Source organism: Protopterus annectens, chromosome 5.part1, assembly GCF_019279795.1.
Source record: "Protopterus annectens isolate FY-2018-M chromosome 5.part1, PAN1.0, whole genome shotgun sequence".
NCBI lineage: Eukaryota > Metazoa > Chordata > Ceratodontiformes > Protopteridae > Protopterus > Protopterus annectens.
This window is the reverse complement of record NC_056736.1, coordinates 408,805,982-408,825,315: the sequence shown is the minus strand read 5'-3', so window position 1 is coordinate 408,825,315 and position 19,334 is coordinate 408,805,982. Positions and strand designations below refer to the sequence as shown.

Genomic DNA, 19,334 nt, shown 5'->3' with positions numbered 1-19,334 from the left:
TGGTTTTAATATTAGAGATGTCCTGTTTTTGGTCCGTTCTGTAGAAGTTGCATAGTCATAATTGTGTTTCTAATCACTGTTGAGTTTTCACAATTGTTTGTGCCTTGCTCTGGTTAGCCTTACAATTAATGCTAATGGGTTTTCTAAGGATTGACATAACCACCTTCTTAAAACATTAGCTGAGAGAGCTGTTCAGTATCACTATCGCTGTAGATGTACATCAGCATTTGACATCCCCCACCGCTGTAGATGTACATCAGCATTTGACATCCCCCACCCCTACCCCCACCGCTGTAGATGTACATCAGCATTTGACATCCCCCACCCCTACCCCCACCGCTGTAGATGTACATCAGCATTTGACATCCCCCACCCCTACCCCCACCGCTGTAGATGTACATCAGCATTTGACATCCCCCACCCCTACCCCCACCGCTGTATATGTACATCAGCATTTGACATCCCACACCCCTACCCCCACACCCCCTAGGTGGAGCCAGACTTAGATCAGTAATGGCAGATTTCCTTAGCATAACTAAATCGGCGAAGGTGATGGACATATGGCCACTGTTTTAGTTAAGGAAAAGAATTACCTAGTTTTGGAGTTTGCCTTAAAAATAATAATTAGAAAAGAGTCTGTTGTATTGATCAGTCAAGCCATGCATACATGGATGTCAGTTTTATGAGACAGCCTGCCACATGCATTAGTTCCACTCTCATTTTGCTTGTTTTCAGAATTACATAATTCCTTTCTGAAAAGTCTTAGTATGAAATTGAATAATATGATATTAAAGAATCATAGACCCATGTGAGACTTCAACACATGATGATTGTATGCGTGTTTCTTGATCCATACTACCAGCTATTGGTTATGTTTGTATATGCAGTGGTCATATTTCTCCATGTTTTACTGATTCCTGAGTTAGCTGATTTACTGTGTGTGCTCTGTCTGCTTAGTTTAGTAATTTCTTTCTCAGGTAATGCAGTGAGTTTTTATTTAAAAAAAAACATTCTTTCCTTATTGATAAAAATAATATTGACAGGGATGTCATCTTGTCTCAGACTTAGTGGCCTTGTCCGGGACAGAGTAACAATCTGCAAGACACAGAGTACTGCAAAATATGATTGGGGTAATGTCCCATTATTTGGGCACTCCAGAAAAATAATGGGGGGGGGGGTCTGCTGTAATGGCATTAAAGGTAGGACCTTGTTTTCTCCACTTAGTCTCTTGGTGCTTTTCCTAAGCCAGTAGTATACTGTGAGGTGTTTTTACCATCAATATAATATAATGTTTAGTTACCAGTTGCACTTAATTTCCTTCTCTATACTCCGGTAACTTAATACAATATTTTTGTATTTATGTACTAGTTGTTTTCTGTAATTTCTGTTGCATGTATGATTGCATATTTATTTATTTTTGTTGACTGAGTTAACCCTGCTGGGCCATTTCTATTGTCAGTAGGAACAAAGAGATATGAGACATTAAATAATGTTTTAAATGAAGTTTGTTAAACATCAAGAGAATACTTAAGTAAGCAGTGATTTTATTTCATAAATGTGCATGCTTTTATTTTTTAAATATAAGTAGTTCATATCTGAGTCTTTCAGAAGTCATATTTTCATTTGGGTATTGGGAAAAGGTGTATCGGCCGATGGTATGTTTTTCTACTGTCAAGAAGTTGTTGGTAGTGCTGTGATCAAACAGTAAATCCATAGTATGTGTTGAAAGGTGATGTGGTATTGCAAGAGAAACAGTATGTTGGCAGGGAAAACTGTGCTTTACTATTTTTTTCAAATTGCGTGTAAGATGAAGTATGTCATATTTTTTGTGTATCTTATTGCAATCAAAATATTAAAAAGAATGGTGTGAAGGCTGCCAGCCTAGCTAGAAAGAATTTTGTAAATAATTCTATACCATTGTAGATATTAATATAATCCACAGGCTTGTTTTCTTTCAAATGTAAGAAAACTAAATGTAAAGAAAACTGTTATTTTCCGAACTTCAAAAATGTTAACCACAGTACACCCTGCTGGAAGAAAGCTGATAAAGTAAAGCATTTTATGACTGTTTGATCTGAAGCTTGGAGTCAAAATGTCTGTGCTAGGCAATTCTTTCTATTGTCTTAGGAATGTATTTGGTGATACTGTACTCCTAAATAGCCTTCAAGTCTTAGCTAACACTACTAATTGGATAATAGTAATATCACATAGTAAGATTGGGCACCCTTTTGTAAGGGCCTTTATAGTAGCTGATAAGGATAGGTGGTGGCAGGTGGTGGTGCAGACAAGGGAACAGGGCTAGTTCTTATGGAACAAGCCACATATATACAAAAGATAGAAGACACTTTACATAACAATGATTTTTTCACTCAGGTTGATATACACTCAGTTAATAAACACTTTCTAAAGGTTGACAACATCTTAAAGAGTTTACATTTAACTAATGCCATCTCCCTTGAAGAATTTATGTTTATGTCAGTTCCCTCACCTAATTTGGGAAGATTATTCGGTATTCCGAAAATTCATAAAAATGCATCAGACCCTCCTTTTAGACACATCATTTCAAATAGAAAGACCAAAACAGAGAAAATTGCTGATTATTTAGACAGCATTCTTAATCCGTTAGTACAAAAAACTAATTTTTACCTAAGAGATTCTTGGGCTTTTTTAGATGTATTGTTTCAGAACAAAAATGGTTTATCTGATTGCATTTTAGTTACCCTTGACGTTGAGGGGCTTTACACTAATATTCCCCATAAGGAAGGGTTACATTTATTCAGATTGTTTCTTACCAAGTATACTTCTTTTTCTTCCACTGAAATCAACACTTTATACACACTAGCTAAAATTGTTTTAGATAACAATTTCTTTTTTTTCAATGGGCAGATTTATAAACAAATTAAGGGCATAGCCATGGGTTCAAAACTAGCACCTGCATTAGCTAACATTGTATTAAGTGCTTGGGAAATGGAAAACTTACACACTTTAAACAATTGTCATATGATTCATGTTTATAAAAGATTTATTGACGATACTTTTTTTGCATGGAGGGGCAACCAAACTACTTTAGATGCGTTTATATCAGATATGAAAGAAAACATTGTTTTTTTGAATCTTATTATATCAGACTGTGGTTTTTCTGTTTCATTTCTTGATACCAAAATCAGCATTCTACCATCTAAAATAGTATGTTCTACCATTTATAGAAAGGATACTTATAAGAACAATCTGCTTGATTTTTCCAGCTCCCATCCATTTTTCATGAAGAAAAACCTTGTCAGAAGTCAGTTTATACGTATTTCTAGAATCATTAGTCATGACCAAGATTTTCATACTAATGCTATGCTGTTAAAAAAGATGTTTCTAAGAAGAAATTACCCTGAGTGGTTAATTGATTCTATTTACACGGAAGTAGCATCTGAGAGATATACAAAACATTTTCCTATTCTACTATATGGATTCAAACCTATGTCTGCTAAACCTGATACTTCCAACAGATCTCTTAGTTTCCCGCTACCCATCTCTAGGGACATGCTTCATATCAGAAACATTATTTCTAATAACTGGGACCTGTTAACTGAATCTCAGCGCATGACCACAGTTAATTGGCACCTCACCTTCTTATTCTTTTAAAAGAACTAGAACCATCAGAATGAATCTGGAAAATGGAGATTCTCCTTTTTTGATCAATAGCACAACTACATTTAATGTACTAGTAGGTATGCATTCTTGCATGAAATGTGTAGTTTGCCCTTATATTGTATCAGGAACCCAATACACTTTTCCCCACTGTAACTATACTATTAGATATTCCAAACATTTTTTCTGTCACTCAACCGCAGAAGTTTATGCTGGTATATGTGAAACTTGTTCAGCTTTTTATATTGGAAAAACAGCTAGGAAGCTCTCAGACAGGATTAAGGAACACTTAGGAGCAATTAGATCTAATAATATGAACAATGCCCTAGCTAAACATAGCATTGCCTGCACTTCTTTTAAGAAATTTTATTTTATTATTCTTGAACAAGTAGAATGTTTTTTGGTGATTGGGAATGTTACCTAGAACTAAGGGAACTTAAGTGGCAGTTGTTTTTGAATTCAGAAGCATTCCCTGGGTTGAATGAAAGTGTCAACATCAAATGTGCTTTAAGATGGAACTCTTAGGAGTGGTGTACTTTACCCTTATGAATATGCATTCCATGTACATATATACATATTCATATTAGTTTCACACTCTATGCTATTTCATTGGTACTGTTTGAATGTTATATTGATATTTCATTGGTCTCTGTACTAATGTTTTGATTTAATTCATTGGTTACTGTACTTACATGTGATTTACTCTGAATTATACTGTATGTGTTTGAAAATTTGGTAATTCTGAAGAAGCTCTTTCATCTAATAAGAGCAAAAGCTTAATTGAACTGTTTGGTGCCTGCGAGTTTTATTTACTTTATTTTTTATTATTTTAGTGTTTTAAATAGACTAAGTTTTATTTTTATATTATTTTCTCTTCTGGTGCACGTTTTTTGTTGTATATATATATATATATATATATATATATATATATATATATATATGTATGTATGTATATATGTGTGTGTGTTCATGTGCTTGCTTGTGTGTATTAATATATGAAGGTAGTAAAATGTAAAGTAACTCTCACTAAATAATTTGCCTTTATAAATACTGCTACACCAATTTGTTTTGCAGTTTTGCTGCTAAAAGTGTTGGATCTTTCACAAGAACTAGTTTAACAGTAAAAAGTAAAATACATCCACAGCTAAAGGAATTATGTGGCAGATACCAGATCCCAAAGCAATCTGTTAATGAGAAGCGAGAAAAGGGGTGTGCTTGGAGCAAAACCATCACCCAATAATATTAAAATTCTAAAAACAAATGTGTGTTGCTGATTGAATGTTGTAAATCTGAATTATACAGACTGGTTCAACTGCTCTTTTAACAAAAGTACATTTGTGTGTAGGATTACTTACCATAACAGAAGATATCAGAGTGTTGGCCACTGTAACAAGAACTACTTACATATTAGCTGAAGAGGGATGTTAAGCCCCATTAAATTATTACATATTTGGTAAATAAATGTGGATGAGCATTAAAAAAAAAATCAGATGGACTGTCATTATTGCATTGTAATATACTAGAAAGTAAAATAGATGTTCCTGTTGTGAATTTGTAAGCCATTTTATTTCTTTATTTATATATTATATCTACGTGTTTGTTACATGGGTAGGTAGACTGGTCTGAAGAAACCTTTTGACTACAACCCAGCTCAAATAACAATTACAAAGTTTACAATTAAAGCCATCAAAATTATATAAAATAATAATATACACAATAAGAACATGTACACATACAAGTAACAGAACATAACATGCTAATGTAGTTTGACTACCAGTGTGGAATCTTAAAGAGAACCATACCACTAATTACAATATCTGGCATTTGCACTAAAGGAATAAAGCATGTATGTTGAACATATTCTATCAGTCTTTCATACTTCAACTTCTACAATTCTATATAATGGTGTAACGATTTGCATTACTAGAATCATTAAAAATAGGGAAAACCCTCTTCGAGTTTTAAACAAAAAGGTTAACCTCTTACCTTATATTTTTGCATAACCTCCTTTGTAAAGCCATACCTGAAACAATAATGATATAGACATTCATTACTCCAAATGTTAACACAGAAATAAGTCAGTGCGCAAGAGAAGTCTGATAACATGTTTATTTCCTGAGTTTAGAAATGAAAATATAAATTAATAATATGATGTGCTATACATAAAACACAACATGTGAGTAAGATTCATAAGGAAGAGGACTACTAAACAGAGCAGGCTACATAGTGGACAATCCCATAATTGTTTTGAATGGCACTGTCAATCATAAGTATTAGCAATGCCAGCAGTGATTAGTGCTGTCCAGGACCAAGAAGGAGCAGGTGCCCAAATGGAAGCAATCTGTCCTTAGCCGGAATAAGCAGATAAGAGCAGTAGTGAAATCCTCTAAAGCCAACTTCGAGTCCAAATTGGCCACATCTACTATAGATAATCATAAGGCCTTCTTCACATATGTCCGCAATCTCAAAGTAAGCACCCAGATCTGTTCAGAACTGGTGGTCAAGGACACCACATACACAAATGCTGTAGATGTAGTCAGCCTACTGGCTGACAGATTCAGTGAAAACTTCATCCCCTCTGTGCCCCCAATCAGTAAATCAGTACATCCCCAATACCTGCCCCCCTCCCCTTATCTCTAGGAAACAGGTCATCACTGCCCTCTCAAAGGCAAAAAATACAGCCTCCTTGGGACCTGATAACATCCCAGGCTGTATCCTACATGAACTCAGGCATGAACTTGCAGCACCATTAGGCACTCTATTCAACCAAAGCCTGAGTACTGGCCTTGTCCCAACCGAGTGGAGGACAGCCACTGTCATACCTTTACACAAAGGTGGAGCATCCACTGCTTCAGGAAATTATAGACCCATCAGCCTAACTAGCCTGATCTGCAAGGCCATGGAATGAATTATCATGGACCTCATTCAAAGGGACATTGGAAACCTCCAAAAACTCGACCCCACAAAGTTTGGCTTTGTCAAGGGGAGGTCATGTCTGTTAAATCTGGTCCACTTCTTTGAGGTAATCACCAAAGCCATGGACAAGGGGAAGACAGTTCATACCACCTACCTTCACCTGGCCAAAGCCTTCGACACTATTCCCCACTCAGGCATAATAGATAAACTCTCTCAACTAGGCATCAATCCATATGTTACCAGATTGGTAGCAAACTGGCTCACTGATAGAACCCACCTAACTAAAATATTGGAAGCCACCTCAAACAGTAGATCTGTAATGAGCGAAGTACCCCAGACATTGGTTTGGGGCCTCTGTTATTCAGGATATACTTCTCTAAGGTACAGGCCAAAACCAGTGGGCTATGGCTGACCAAGTTTGCAGATGACTGCAAGCTGGCCACGGTCCTCATTTCCCCATGTGATGTGGATGTCTTCCAAGTTGGTCTCACCCAAACAAATGACTGGTGCCAGAAACATGGCCTCAATTTGAATGCCAACAAATGCAACATCATCCCCTTTGGAGAGAGTGATGTCCCCACATATTATCACATTAATAACAATGTCCTAAGCACACAGTCATTCATGAGGGATTTGGGCACCCAGGTTGATAGCATCCTGAATTTTGCCCACCATGTTACTTCCATTGTACGGAAAGCTTTCTACATGGCCCACCTCATAAGTAAGGGTATCTCATCCAGGGACAAGGAGGTCATAATATCCCTGTAATCCTCCTTTGTAAGGCCAATTATTGAGTACAATGTCCCCTTCACCATGTAGCTCGCAAAGCACATGCAGCAGCTGGAGAGACCACAGAGGTTCCTCAACAGGAGAATCCATGGTCTCAAACATCTACCCTATACATTTAGACTAAAAGCCCTGTCCCTCTACTCAGTTTCATACAGACTCCTCAGAGGTGACCTCTGTCTGGCATATAAAGCAATCTCAGACCCCGACTGCTGCATATCCGCAAGTCAAGCTCCACTCAAGTAACCCACACGTGCAACCTCAACCTGGTCTGTGACATCAATAGGACTTGTTGGTGGGACAGATTTGTGTCTGAGACTCCCTCATCTATGGAATAGACTCCCTCTCCACGTCAAACTGAGTACATCATATCCTTTTTAAAGAGCAACCTGGATAACTGGATGGGAAAAAGAAAATAGACTCCTGAGATTCTACCTGCGTCCCTCCTGGGCAGGGGTTTTGGGTGCTGACTTGCCTAAACATGGGCTAAACTCTTGGCTAGGCTTAAAAGGGCCCCAGGGCCAATAGCCTAGTAACTTCCTATGATCCTGTGGACCACAAGCAATATATACACAGCATGTTATGTATATGAATGATTGAATGCATGAATTCCATCCTTTCTCCATTTTATATATAGTAGTACTTGTTGCCTTGGTTCTACCCTTTCACCTTCTCTAAAGTGTCAAATAGTGTTCACTGACTAACCACTCCCACCCATTTCCAGTGCTCTGTATGCCAGTGCCAATTGCTCAGGGGTGCCTTACCCCATTTCCCACATCATTATCTGACTATAGTCCTAGGATCTCACATCCTACCTTCTAGCATAGCACTGATGTTGCTGCATAAATCATGTTGGTACACATGGTATACTGGTCTAATATATGAATATACTGCATTAGCAGCTTGCTAGCATGTATCTAGCGCTATTCACTCAACATAACTGAACAGAAAGAAAAGCACGCTGTCAAACTGTGAAGTCCAGAGAGGGAGGGAGGACAGACTCAGGAGGAATACAATGGGATATGATGGGTTGCCAGTCTGGGCTACTAGAAACCATATTGGTATTAAAAACAAAGACAGGGGTTGTTGAGCTGTTGGGCCACTAGGCTAGACTGACCACTATAATATTTTGGTGTATAGCTGGCCATAATACTGCATATCACTTCCTACTATAAATTGGAAGTTATATGTTATATAGCAGAACAGGATGTTAAACTCATTTTGTGGTAATATATTCTATTTGCTATAAAAATGGTTTTACTAATTAACTAGCGCATGCCATACAAAATTAAATTCTATTCTGTTAGCAGTGTTGCATCTTTCTGTGTATTATTTTATTTGCTTATGCATTACTAATTGTCATGCCAATATTTTAATGTTTTACTTAACGATGAGGTTTTTTCCATTCACTGTTATATCCCTTTAATTAAGCTGGTAAATCATTATTTTCAGTGTGTTGAGTGTGCTTCTGGTCCTATTTGTTGCTAAAAAGGGGCCACAGAACAACCCACCAGCCTAGTTAACAACTAAATAAATAAATAGTGGGATATTTTTAAATCAGAATGTTCCACTACTAATGACATAAATTGGCGTAAGGGAGTTACACAGATTTCTGTCATAAAATATTTCCTCAAAAATTCACCTGTTCATTCCCTCTAATGTTTATTTTTTATTTATTTTATATTTTTAACAAGGTAAAAGGTTCATCTACCATGTATAACCATGATCCAAGTCGCATGGCAAGGAAACAGTACATTACAGAGTGGTAATATTCTACATATAATTTGACAGTATCAGAAATTGTAAACATGCAGCAGAATATACATAGAACCATATGTGTAATTCTTTAGTGTTTTGTTAAAACACTAAAGAAATAAATGTATTTTTTTTTCAAAATGAGTATAAGGGTTGCTTGACAAATTAAGTAGGTCACTAGTGTAGTAAATAAAACAATCAGTAAAAATATATGGAAAAGCACAGCATTTATGGCAGGGAACTTAACATGTAATACATGTTAGTAGTACTGCAAGGAGAAGAGTTCTACACAGTAATGTAAAGGTGAATGTAGTAAAAAGAAAGGTTGTTCTCGCTGAGGCTGGTAACTACCTGGTTTTACTTCAGGTTCAGCACTAACATTCAGTAAGCTCAGATAAACTAATAAACCTGAGAAATTTGATTTCAGTGATTTGTAGTAAATTTACATTGTGTTAAGGGAGAGATGCACTATAACAGGTAATGTGCATTCTGGTATGTGTAATAGAATATTACATGCAGTAGCCTTTCTTGCTTCAGTGGTGAGAAGGTATGCTACTTTATAAGAGATTTTAGTTGTGTTTACCCTTTGTTTGACTGGTGCTCAGTGCACATATTGAAGGAACTGTTTGGGTGCAGTTATATGCCAAGCTATTCCTGGTATATGACATAAAATAAACACTAGAGTTCTTAATAACAAGTGGGGTGGTGAGTTTGTTTTTTGACTGCACCAGACAGCATTATAGCAGATTTCTATAGATTAATAGCCAGCTGTTTTTGACAAACCTGTTCCAAATAGAGGCAAATCCTTCATCTAATTCATTATTTAATGTCATATTATTTTAGTTGGTTGGTTTTGAAATAACAATGTCATGTACATATGGAAGTCTTGAACTGTGTGGCAGATCTCAAAGTAGTCTATTAATGAGAAGTGAGAAAAGAAGTGAATTAAGCACAAACAATTGAAGGCTACCTATTCTTATGATGTCAGTATTTGTGAGTAATCTAAGACTTAAAACCATTAAAGTTCTGTTCAGTAGATAGTTCCTGATCCATGAAATGACCTCTTCTAAAAATCCACAGTCAGCTACTTTTTGCAGTTGAATGGGTTAACCTACTGTCTCAAAGGCATGCTTCATATCCAAAAATATTGCACCTACACATGCCTTTGTCAATGTTAGTTAGATATTGATTTGTAAGGAAGTAGATGGCAGTGGTTGTACTATATTTAGGTCTAAATCTATGCTGTTTGCCTCTTAATATGTCATCATTTTGTGTATATATTTAAGAGTCATCAGCACACACTCGCTGTAGGTCTATAACCTACTGCATGTGAGAGCATAGGAACCTTGAGAAACTATATGATTGTGGCATGTTTGAAGCCTAGAGAGATTACTTTAGTGTCAAGTGATAAAATGGTTTTAGTTGCTTAGCAAGCAACGGGCTTCCTATTTGCAAGAATTTGGGGTGTAATAAATGTATAAAAAGGGTTGCAGTCAAAGTCTGTTTTACCAAGTAGTCCCTATACTAGTTTACTTATGATGGCTTTGAAATGGAAAACAACGTATAGGTAAGTATAGATTCAAACATAGAGGTAGCTGTTATTAAATTCTCAAACAGTAACAGTAACATTGTGGGCATAAAAGGATATGAGACAACATTTTTAATGTCAAGCAGCATATGCATGCCTAGATTGGTTGATTTAGCATTCCGGGAAACACTTTATCAGCATTTACAGTTTTAATGGTTGGACTGCATAATTTCAGTTGTCCTAGTAACTACGTTTAGAAATTTCTATAATAGATGACTTTTGGTGCATTAGTCTTTATTCTAGCTTCTTGTTCAAGGAGTAGGGCTGCCTACATAAATTATCTTATTAGATTTCTGCATAATAATGATCCATATCAAGTATTTGTATCTTTAGGGTCTTCTGTCCAATGTGCTCATGCCTGGTCTCTTCTCTTTTACAATTTTTTGAGTCTGTTATTTGGCCATGGAGTTTTGGTTCCCTGGAGTCTTTGCTAACTAGTAAAATAATGTCCTGTATGGAATCCACATGATTAAAAAACGGTAGTGCTGAAATATGATCAAAGCAGTTAAAAAGTGTAGACCAGTTAATATAGTGTAGCTTGTCCAGTAATGTTTTTTTTCTGAGAATTTAGCCATGGATATTATTAACAATATCTTGGTGTTTATATTGACTTTAAAGAAAAGTAAAAGTGATATTGTCACTGATAGTACTTCCAAGTAAACATTCTCAGCTTCTCAAGTATGTTTATCACTACAACTAAAGTGTGTGTTTACTGTGACTACATTCTGCCAGATACAGTTTTGTAGCACTTGATATACATTGTTATTATACAGAAATCTAATAAGATAATTTCTGTTAGGACCTTTACAGTATAGATTTAAATCTCCTAGAATAATCAGTTTATGTTATGCTGAATATGTTTTTTTTACAATTTCCTGTACCACACAGACTGGGGGTGTTTACATATTGTGGCATTTTTTGCCATATGCCTTCCTCCAGTAATTTAAATAATTGGCCAATATGAAGTAGTATCAGATGTACAATTATTGAGGGGTGGAGCCTGAATGGCTAACCGAAAGCACCAGTATTTTAGAGCTCCATATAACTAGATAAGACAGGAAAAATATTATTTTTTTTCTTCAACGTATAAAATCTTATAGATGAAGGACTAATTTACATAATTAGAAACTTTGGTGAAGTTTTACAAATAATTTCTTGTCAAAAAGCTTGGAGATATATTCACTTGTTAAAATGAGCAACTCAAAGAATTCTCATCAGGATGCTGCCTTAAAGAAGGAACTACAACAGATGGCATCTACCCTGCAGGAGTTGTCTTTGAAGATGGATGATTTTAAAGAGAACCTAGAAAATCTTAAAACAAGCAGTCAAAAACAGGCTGACACCCTCAAGGAAATGCTACAACAACACCAGACAAGAATAACAGGAATAGAGGTTTCTCTAAATAACTTAGAAAGCAGACTTAAGGAAGTGGAAACACAGAAAGAACTGCTTCCTAAACAAAATACTTGGTTGGTTAATAAAGTAGATGACTTGGAAAATAGGGAGAGGAGAAATAACATCAGGATTTTTGAATTACCTGAAAACACAGAAGGTGAGGATATTATTTCCTTTTTATCAAGCTGGATCCCTGACTTTTTAAACTTAAAAGAAGGACTTTCCTTTGGCATTAAAAGGGCACACAGAGCTCTTGGGAAGCCTGACATGAACTCAAACTCTCCTCCTAGGTCAATAATTATCAAATTTCTTTCATACTTGGACAAGGATCTGCTTGGAGGAAGGCACCTCTAAAATATAAACAGAGCCTGATAAGATTTGATAACAGCTATAACAACTATTCATCTAGAATAATGGAACAAAGGAAAAAAGTGTGGCCAATGATAACATTTCTGAAACAAAAAAAAAAATCAAGGCACAATTTGCATATCCAGCTAAGATAAGAATACTGTATGCCAACGAAATGAGGACTTTTATTGACTTGGAGGAAGCCTCTTCATTTATTAAAACTAATAATATAGCAATAACCCACGCCTGGGTGTGGGTAATGCTGGATTTACCCACGGTTGGCGTGGTTTGGTCCCGAGGGCAAAGCCCGAGGGACCAAACAAAGACAACCGTGGGTAAATCCAGCATTACCCACACCCAGAAGTGGATTATTGCTATTATACAATGACATTATTTAAGAAAAGAAATAATTACTTTTCTTAAATAATGGCATTGTATAATGCCTCTTTGCTGCCCTTCCGCAGGTGTCTGGTGTTCACAGTTCTGATGTACTGCGCATGCCTACGCAGTACATCAGAGTGTGCAAAAGCAACGGAGAACGCAAGATCTCCGTTGCTTTTTACTGTCTCGCAATGTTAAATGGGTTTAACATAGCGAGACAGCTTTAAAATAAGCAACGGAGATCTCCATTGCTTTTTACTGTCTCGCTATGTTAAACTCATTTAACATAGCGAGACAGGTTAAAAAAAAAAGCAACGGAGATCTTGCGATCTCCGTTGCTTTATTGTGTCGCTATGTTAAAGGAGTTTAACATAGCGAGACAGCTTTAAAAAGCAACGGAGATCTGCGTTGCTTTTTTAAACTGTCGCTATGTTAAACTCTTTTAACATAGCGAAACAGTGTTTTATACTAACGGAAAAAGTCCGGGCGACCGGACCTTTTTCCGTTAGTATATTGAGGGATTTACAACGGGCACGCTGGTTGGGCTGGCCAATCAGCGTGCACGTTTTAGAGGAGGCATTGTATAATGTGATTACTTTACCAGAAGATATGGATGGGCTGTCACCTTCTCTCAAGAGAACAAAAGAAACAAATGTCTGGACAGATGTGAAAAAGAAGAAGCAAAAGACTGATACTGTTACAGCCAAATCTCTCAAAGCATCTACTATGATATGAATTGTTTTAACATTACTTTAAACGACCAATTTTACTGCTTGGAATTTTAAAACAAAGGTAACTAACTACTGGAATCTTTATCTATATTTTTTGAAAATAGATGACACATGAGAGTTTTCACATGACCTCAGGTATGTAAAACAGGGTACTTTTCTTTCACAGAATGAGGGTTATATAGCACATAAAATATTTATACTGTAAATCAACATACATAGTATATGTGTATTTTCTCTTAATTTTCTCTTTTCTTTCTCTCTCTTCTTTCTTTTCTCAATATTTATTTTAACTGCATCTTGTCTCCCTTTCTAAACTCTCTCCTATTTACTATACTAATCTAGTCTGTATATATTTAATAACTCACTATCTATACATAGATAAATAATAGTCTAACATAATCTAGTTTTAAGGTAGACTAATTGGAATAGTGAACATAATTAATTGTTATTACAATATTTATTAGATTAATGGGTACTTTTCCGTTATCAGGGCAACACTGAAAGTGAGGATATTTTTCCCCTCTGCAGCACCTGCCACTGCCATTGTTGTCATTCATGCCTGAAATTATTATAGGATGCAAGTGGCAGCATGACGTGTCATTTGGTCAAAGGTAACCCAAATCATCTAAGAAAAGAAACTGGTGTCCTCAAGGTGATGATTTTGTCATGGGGCTTCACCGGTAGTGCGACCGCACAGCCGTTAGCCCGGAAACAGCTTTCTTGAAAACAATTAAAGTCCGTGTACTTTGCACTGCTTCCCCAAGGAAGTGTAATATTTCTGATAGGCCAAATGCCATTTGGGAAAAAAAAGCAAGTTAGAATGGTGCACACACTAAACACCGGGCATGCTTTATGTCTCCAGGGGCAGCAGCTAAATGTTACTGCTTCTGAAATAGTTTTTCTCCCTCGCTACATGTTCCACATTTGCTGAAAAGAAGCTTTTCGACTTGGGCTGTGAGGGTGAATAACACCCTTTCCCCTTTAACAAGCAGCTTCATTGGAAGAAACAAGAAGTCATCTATACAAGAATTGGGAAGGCTATAGCCCGTAAATAAATTACCTGCCAGGATGGACGTTACATAGCATATCAAATTATAATCTGCCTTCGGTGTACTCAAGCTTCTTTTTTCCGAAACCCATTTGGACTATCAGGAATGTTACACTTCCTTAGGGAAGCAGTGCAAAGTACACTGACTAAAGTTGTTTTCAAGAAAGCTGTTTCCGGGCTAATGGCTGTGCGGTTGCATTAGCAGTGTTGCCCAGATAACGGAAAAGTACCGATTAATGATAGTCAATGTTATGCTTATTGGGATTGGGGGCATGTTCATGATTAACTCTGAAATGTTCCATTCATGTGCATATGTCCTTTGAATTATTTCCTTTTAGTATTCACAAATATATATTAAAAAAAGGAGGGAAAAATGTACTGTTGGTTAAGAGAAGTAAAGCTTTCTTCACATTCTATTTGCGTTGCCATAGCAACAGTAAAATATTGCTACAGTTTCTAATGACACTGTGAATCTGAAAAGTGCATTTAGCCTCACAGATAACAAATAATAAGAAAAAGTAATGTTGTTTAGTTATTAAAATGAAAAACAACCTAAGCAAGGTAAAATACATAATAGGACTATTTGTAAATATTTTATGATTTATCCTCATAGGATTACATATTCCTGGAAACATAACTGAAATGTTCCCAAACTACATGTGCACATAAATGTAGCTGCTTGATTAAAAAGTATTACTCAGTTTAACATGATGATTTCACAAGCTGTCTGCATTGTAAAAGTTTAATTGTATATGTTACTTGAAATTGTCAGTCTCTAGAGCACATGAAAAGATATATATTACTTTTTGCAACATGTTATCTTTGCAGTTACCTCACACTCTGTGCAAACTCACTTGGTAACTGATAGCTATTCATTTAAAATATCAGTTTAATATTAAATGTGCCCTTGAAATGTTATTGACATTTTGACAAAATATAATTTCAACTGTAAAATGAGTGACTTGAAAGAAGTGAAGTAATGCATAGATTTCAAAGACAGTTCTTGACACTACAGTAAAAGTAAAAATATATATTCACAAGGAAGTATTGAAATGTTTTAGTCTTCCGGTTAAAATAGCTCACTTTCAACATTTTGCGATATCCGAAAGTCTGAAGAGCTAGGAAATTACTATTCTTTGTCTTTATAATGATTATTAGACAGATGTTAGACTCTGCTTAGTTTAATAAATTGTGACATATGTTTATGAAGAAAAGTGGACAATTACTCACATTGGACTACACATTCCCGGAAACTCGACTGAAATGTCCCCAAAATACTTGTGAATTTAAATGAAAGTGCCTGATTAATAAGCATAACTTATCTTAACAACCTGAATCCATAAGCTATCTGCTCTATATATGCTACATTATATATGTCACTTGCATATGACAGGCTCTAAAGCACACAAAAAATACATATTATTTTTGCAACATGCTATATTTGCACTAACCATACATTCTAAACTAACTCAATTGGCAACTGACAAGTAATTTATTTGAAACATCAGTCTAAATATTAATTGTGCCCTTGAAATGTTGTTGCCGTTTTGACAAAACAAAACCTGAATTGAAAAAGTAATGATTTGAAGAAGTGAAGTATTGTACAGATTTCAAACAGATACTGACACTACAATATAAGTAGAAATGTATACATGCAAGGAAAATTTGAAATTCTTTATACTTTTAGTTAAAATAGCTTTGTTAACTTTTTGCTTTATCAGAAAATATAAAGAGCTAGGAAATTATTTCTAATTTGTCTTTATAATGTTTACTAAAGTGATGTTAGTCACTGACATGTTTAATGGATTGCCAGTCATGTACAAGACGGACTACCGAATGTTATTTCTGTTTAACTATGTTTGCTGAATTTCTTTTATTAGTTGTTGTTGTTGTTGTTGTGTCTTTCTGCTTATCCCAGTTAGGGGTCGCCACAGCGGAACTCCGGTCCGCTAATGTTTGGTAGTGGATTTTTACGTGCCGAGTTACTAGCCCTGATGCACAACCTTCAACGAAGGCAAGCCAATTCACGCATGCCTCCACACAGATGACGCCCTAGCTGAGAATCGAATGGGACAACGTCTTGCTGTGAGGTGGCATCGCTACTGCAGCACCACTACTACGGGATAATTATTAGTACTGATTTAAAACAAGGGAAAGAAAGGGAAGGGAAATCTCTGTTTTTGGTCAAGGGAGGAGAGGCTTAAGAGTATTCTAACTGCCCCGAGAACTCTCTAAGTTGCTCTAAATACTATGTGATTAATACTTACCTAAGGTAAGTCTTGATTACCATATAGGTACCTTCACATTCATTCTAGGCCTGATGTGATTACCCATACTGGAAACAGGAGGTGCCCTATGTAGGATGGGAATTGTCAGGGTGATCATAGTTGATTCTTAGACTCTGCTTTGTAAATCTATAAATATGTAAAAGCACTGCACACTAGAATGTAGGCTCCCTCTACTCAGAGTCAGGATACCACTGATAAGCCATGTCATAAGTGTAAGTTGAAGTTGGTGAGCTGAAGTTTGGGAAAGTAAAGGAAGACAGTACACCTACAGTAAATTCATATTTCATTTGTAATTACTCATTGTCTCCTGTAGAGTCCTTTTAGTCAAATTATTTTAGTAATAATCTATTTGTTCTTGGTTTATTTAGTGTATGCTCCCCTGTTGCATTTAATTTATCCAAAATGACATATCTGACATATTTGGGATCTCTTAAGGGTAACTAAATACTGGATATTTTCTAAGTCATCATCATCTTCTTTCGGTTGTTCCAATAGGGGTTGCCACAGCGGATCATCTGTTTCCATTTCTTCCTGTTCTCTGCATCATGCTCTTTCACACCAACTACCTGCATGTCCTCTCTCACCACATCCATAAATCTTATCTTAGGCCTTCCTCTTTTCCTCTTACCTGGCAGCTCCATCCTTAGCATCATTTTCCAAATATACCCAGCATCCCTCCTCAGCACATGTCCAAACCAACGCAATCTCACATCTCTTGCTTTATCTCCAAACTGTCCAACCTGAGCTGACCCTCTAATATACTGATTCCTAATCCTGTCCATCCTAGTCACACCCAGTGCAAATCTTAACATCTTTAACTCTGTCACATCCAGGTCTGACTCCTGCCTTTTTGTCAATGTCACCGTCTCCAATGCATATAACATAGCTTGCCTCACTACCCTCTTGTAGACCTTTTCTTTCACTCTTACTGGTACTCGTGTGTCACAAATCACTCCTGACACTCATCTCCACCCATTCCACCCTGCCTGTACTCTCTTCTTCACCTCTCTTCCACACTCACTATTATTCTGAACTGTTGATCCCAAGTACTTAAACTCATCCACCTTTACCAACTCTACTCCCATGCATCCTCACCATTCCTCTACCCTCACTCTCATTTACACACATATATTCTGTTTTAGCCCTGCTGACCTACATTCCTCTCCTCTCTAAAGCATATCTCCAACTCTCCAGGGTCTCCTCAACCTGGTCCCTACTCTAACTACATATCACAATGTCATCTGCAAACATCATAGTCCACGGGGACTCCTGTCTGATCTCATCTGTCAAACTGTCCATCACCACTGCAAATAAGAAAGGGCTCAGAGCTGATCCTTGATGCATTCCCACCTCCACCTTAAACGTATCTGTCACTCCCACCGCAATCCTCACCAATGTCACACTACCCTCATACATATCCTTTACCACTCTTACATACTTCTCTGCCACTCCCGACTTCCTCATACAATACCAAAACTCCTCTCTAGGCACCCTGTCATATGCTTTCTCTAAGTCCACAAAGACACAATGCAACTCCTTCTGACCTTCTCTGTATTTCTCCAACAAAAACTCTCAGAGCAAACATTGCATCTGTAGTGCTCTTTCCTGGCATGAAACCATACTGCTGATGACTAATCATCACCTACCTTCTTAATCTAGCTTCCACTACTCTTTCCCATAACTTCAAGCTGTGACTGATCAATTTTATCCCTCTGCAGTTATTGCAGCTCTGCACATCACCCTTATTCTTAAAGATAGGTACCAAAACACGTTTTCTCCAGTCCTCGGACATCCTCTGACTTTTCAAAATTTCATTAAACAATCTGGTTAAAAATTTCACTGCCATTTCACCTAAGCACCGCCATGCTTCCACAGGTATGTCATCTGGGCCAACAGCCTTTCCATTCTTCATCCTCTTCATAGCTGTCCTTACTTCCTCCTTGCTAATCTGTTTCACTTCCTGATTCACTATCCCCACATCATCCATCCTTCTCTCTCTCTCATTCTCTTCATTCATCAGCCCTTCAAAGTACGCTTTCCATCTACTCAACACACTTTCCTTGCTTGTGAGTACGTTTCTCTCACTATCCTTTATCGCCCTTACCTGCTGCACATCTTTCCTAGCTCTGTCCCTCTGTCTAGCCAATCAGTACAGGTCCTTTTCTCCCTCTTTAGTGTCCAGTCTCTCATACAACTCTCCATAACTGATATTTTCTAAGTCAACTTAATAATTGTTTACACTACTAACATTCCATCCTGATATATAAAATACTATAGAACAATAATAGAATAATATCGAATTTCATATCTCTTTTCAGAAAATTCTCCATATAATAATTTAACATATGGAACTCAGTTGATATTGTTGGTTAAAGGTATGAGTGATAATCCAATAGATCTATCTTTATCTATTGGATTAGGAATGACTTTCATTCCATGTTTAATGGGAAATTCATATT

At 36.6% G+C, this 19,334-nt stretch overlaps 1 protein-coding gene across 3 annotated transcripts in view; it reads right to left on the bottom strand.

Moving 5' to 3' along the window:
* Positions 1 to 19,334, bottom strand: part of PPEF1 (protein phosphatase with EF-hand domain 1) — an 829,637-nt gene that overhangs the window by 324,770 nt on the left and 485,533 nt on the right. For all 3 annotated transcript variants that reach the window (XM_044073062.1, XM_044073063.1, XM_044073064.1), the window contains one exon: positions 5,626 to 5,662. In XM_044073062.1, coding sequence (XP_043928997.1) covers positions 5,626 to 5,662 — 37 coding nt within the window. The remainder of the gene's footprint in view (positions 1 to 5,625; positions 5,663 to 19,334) is intronic.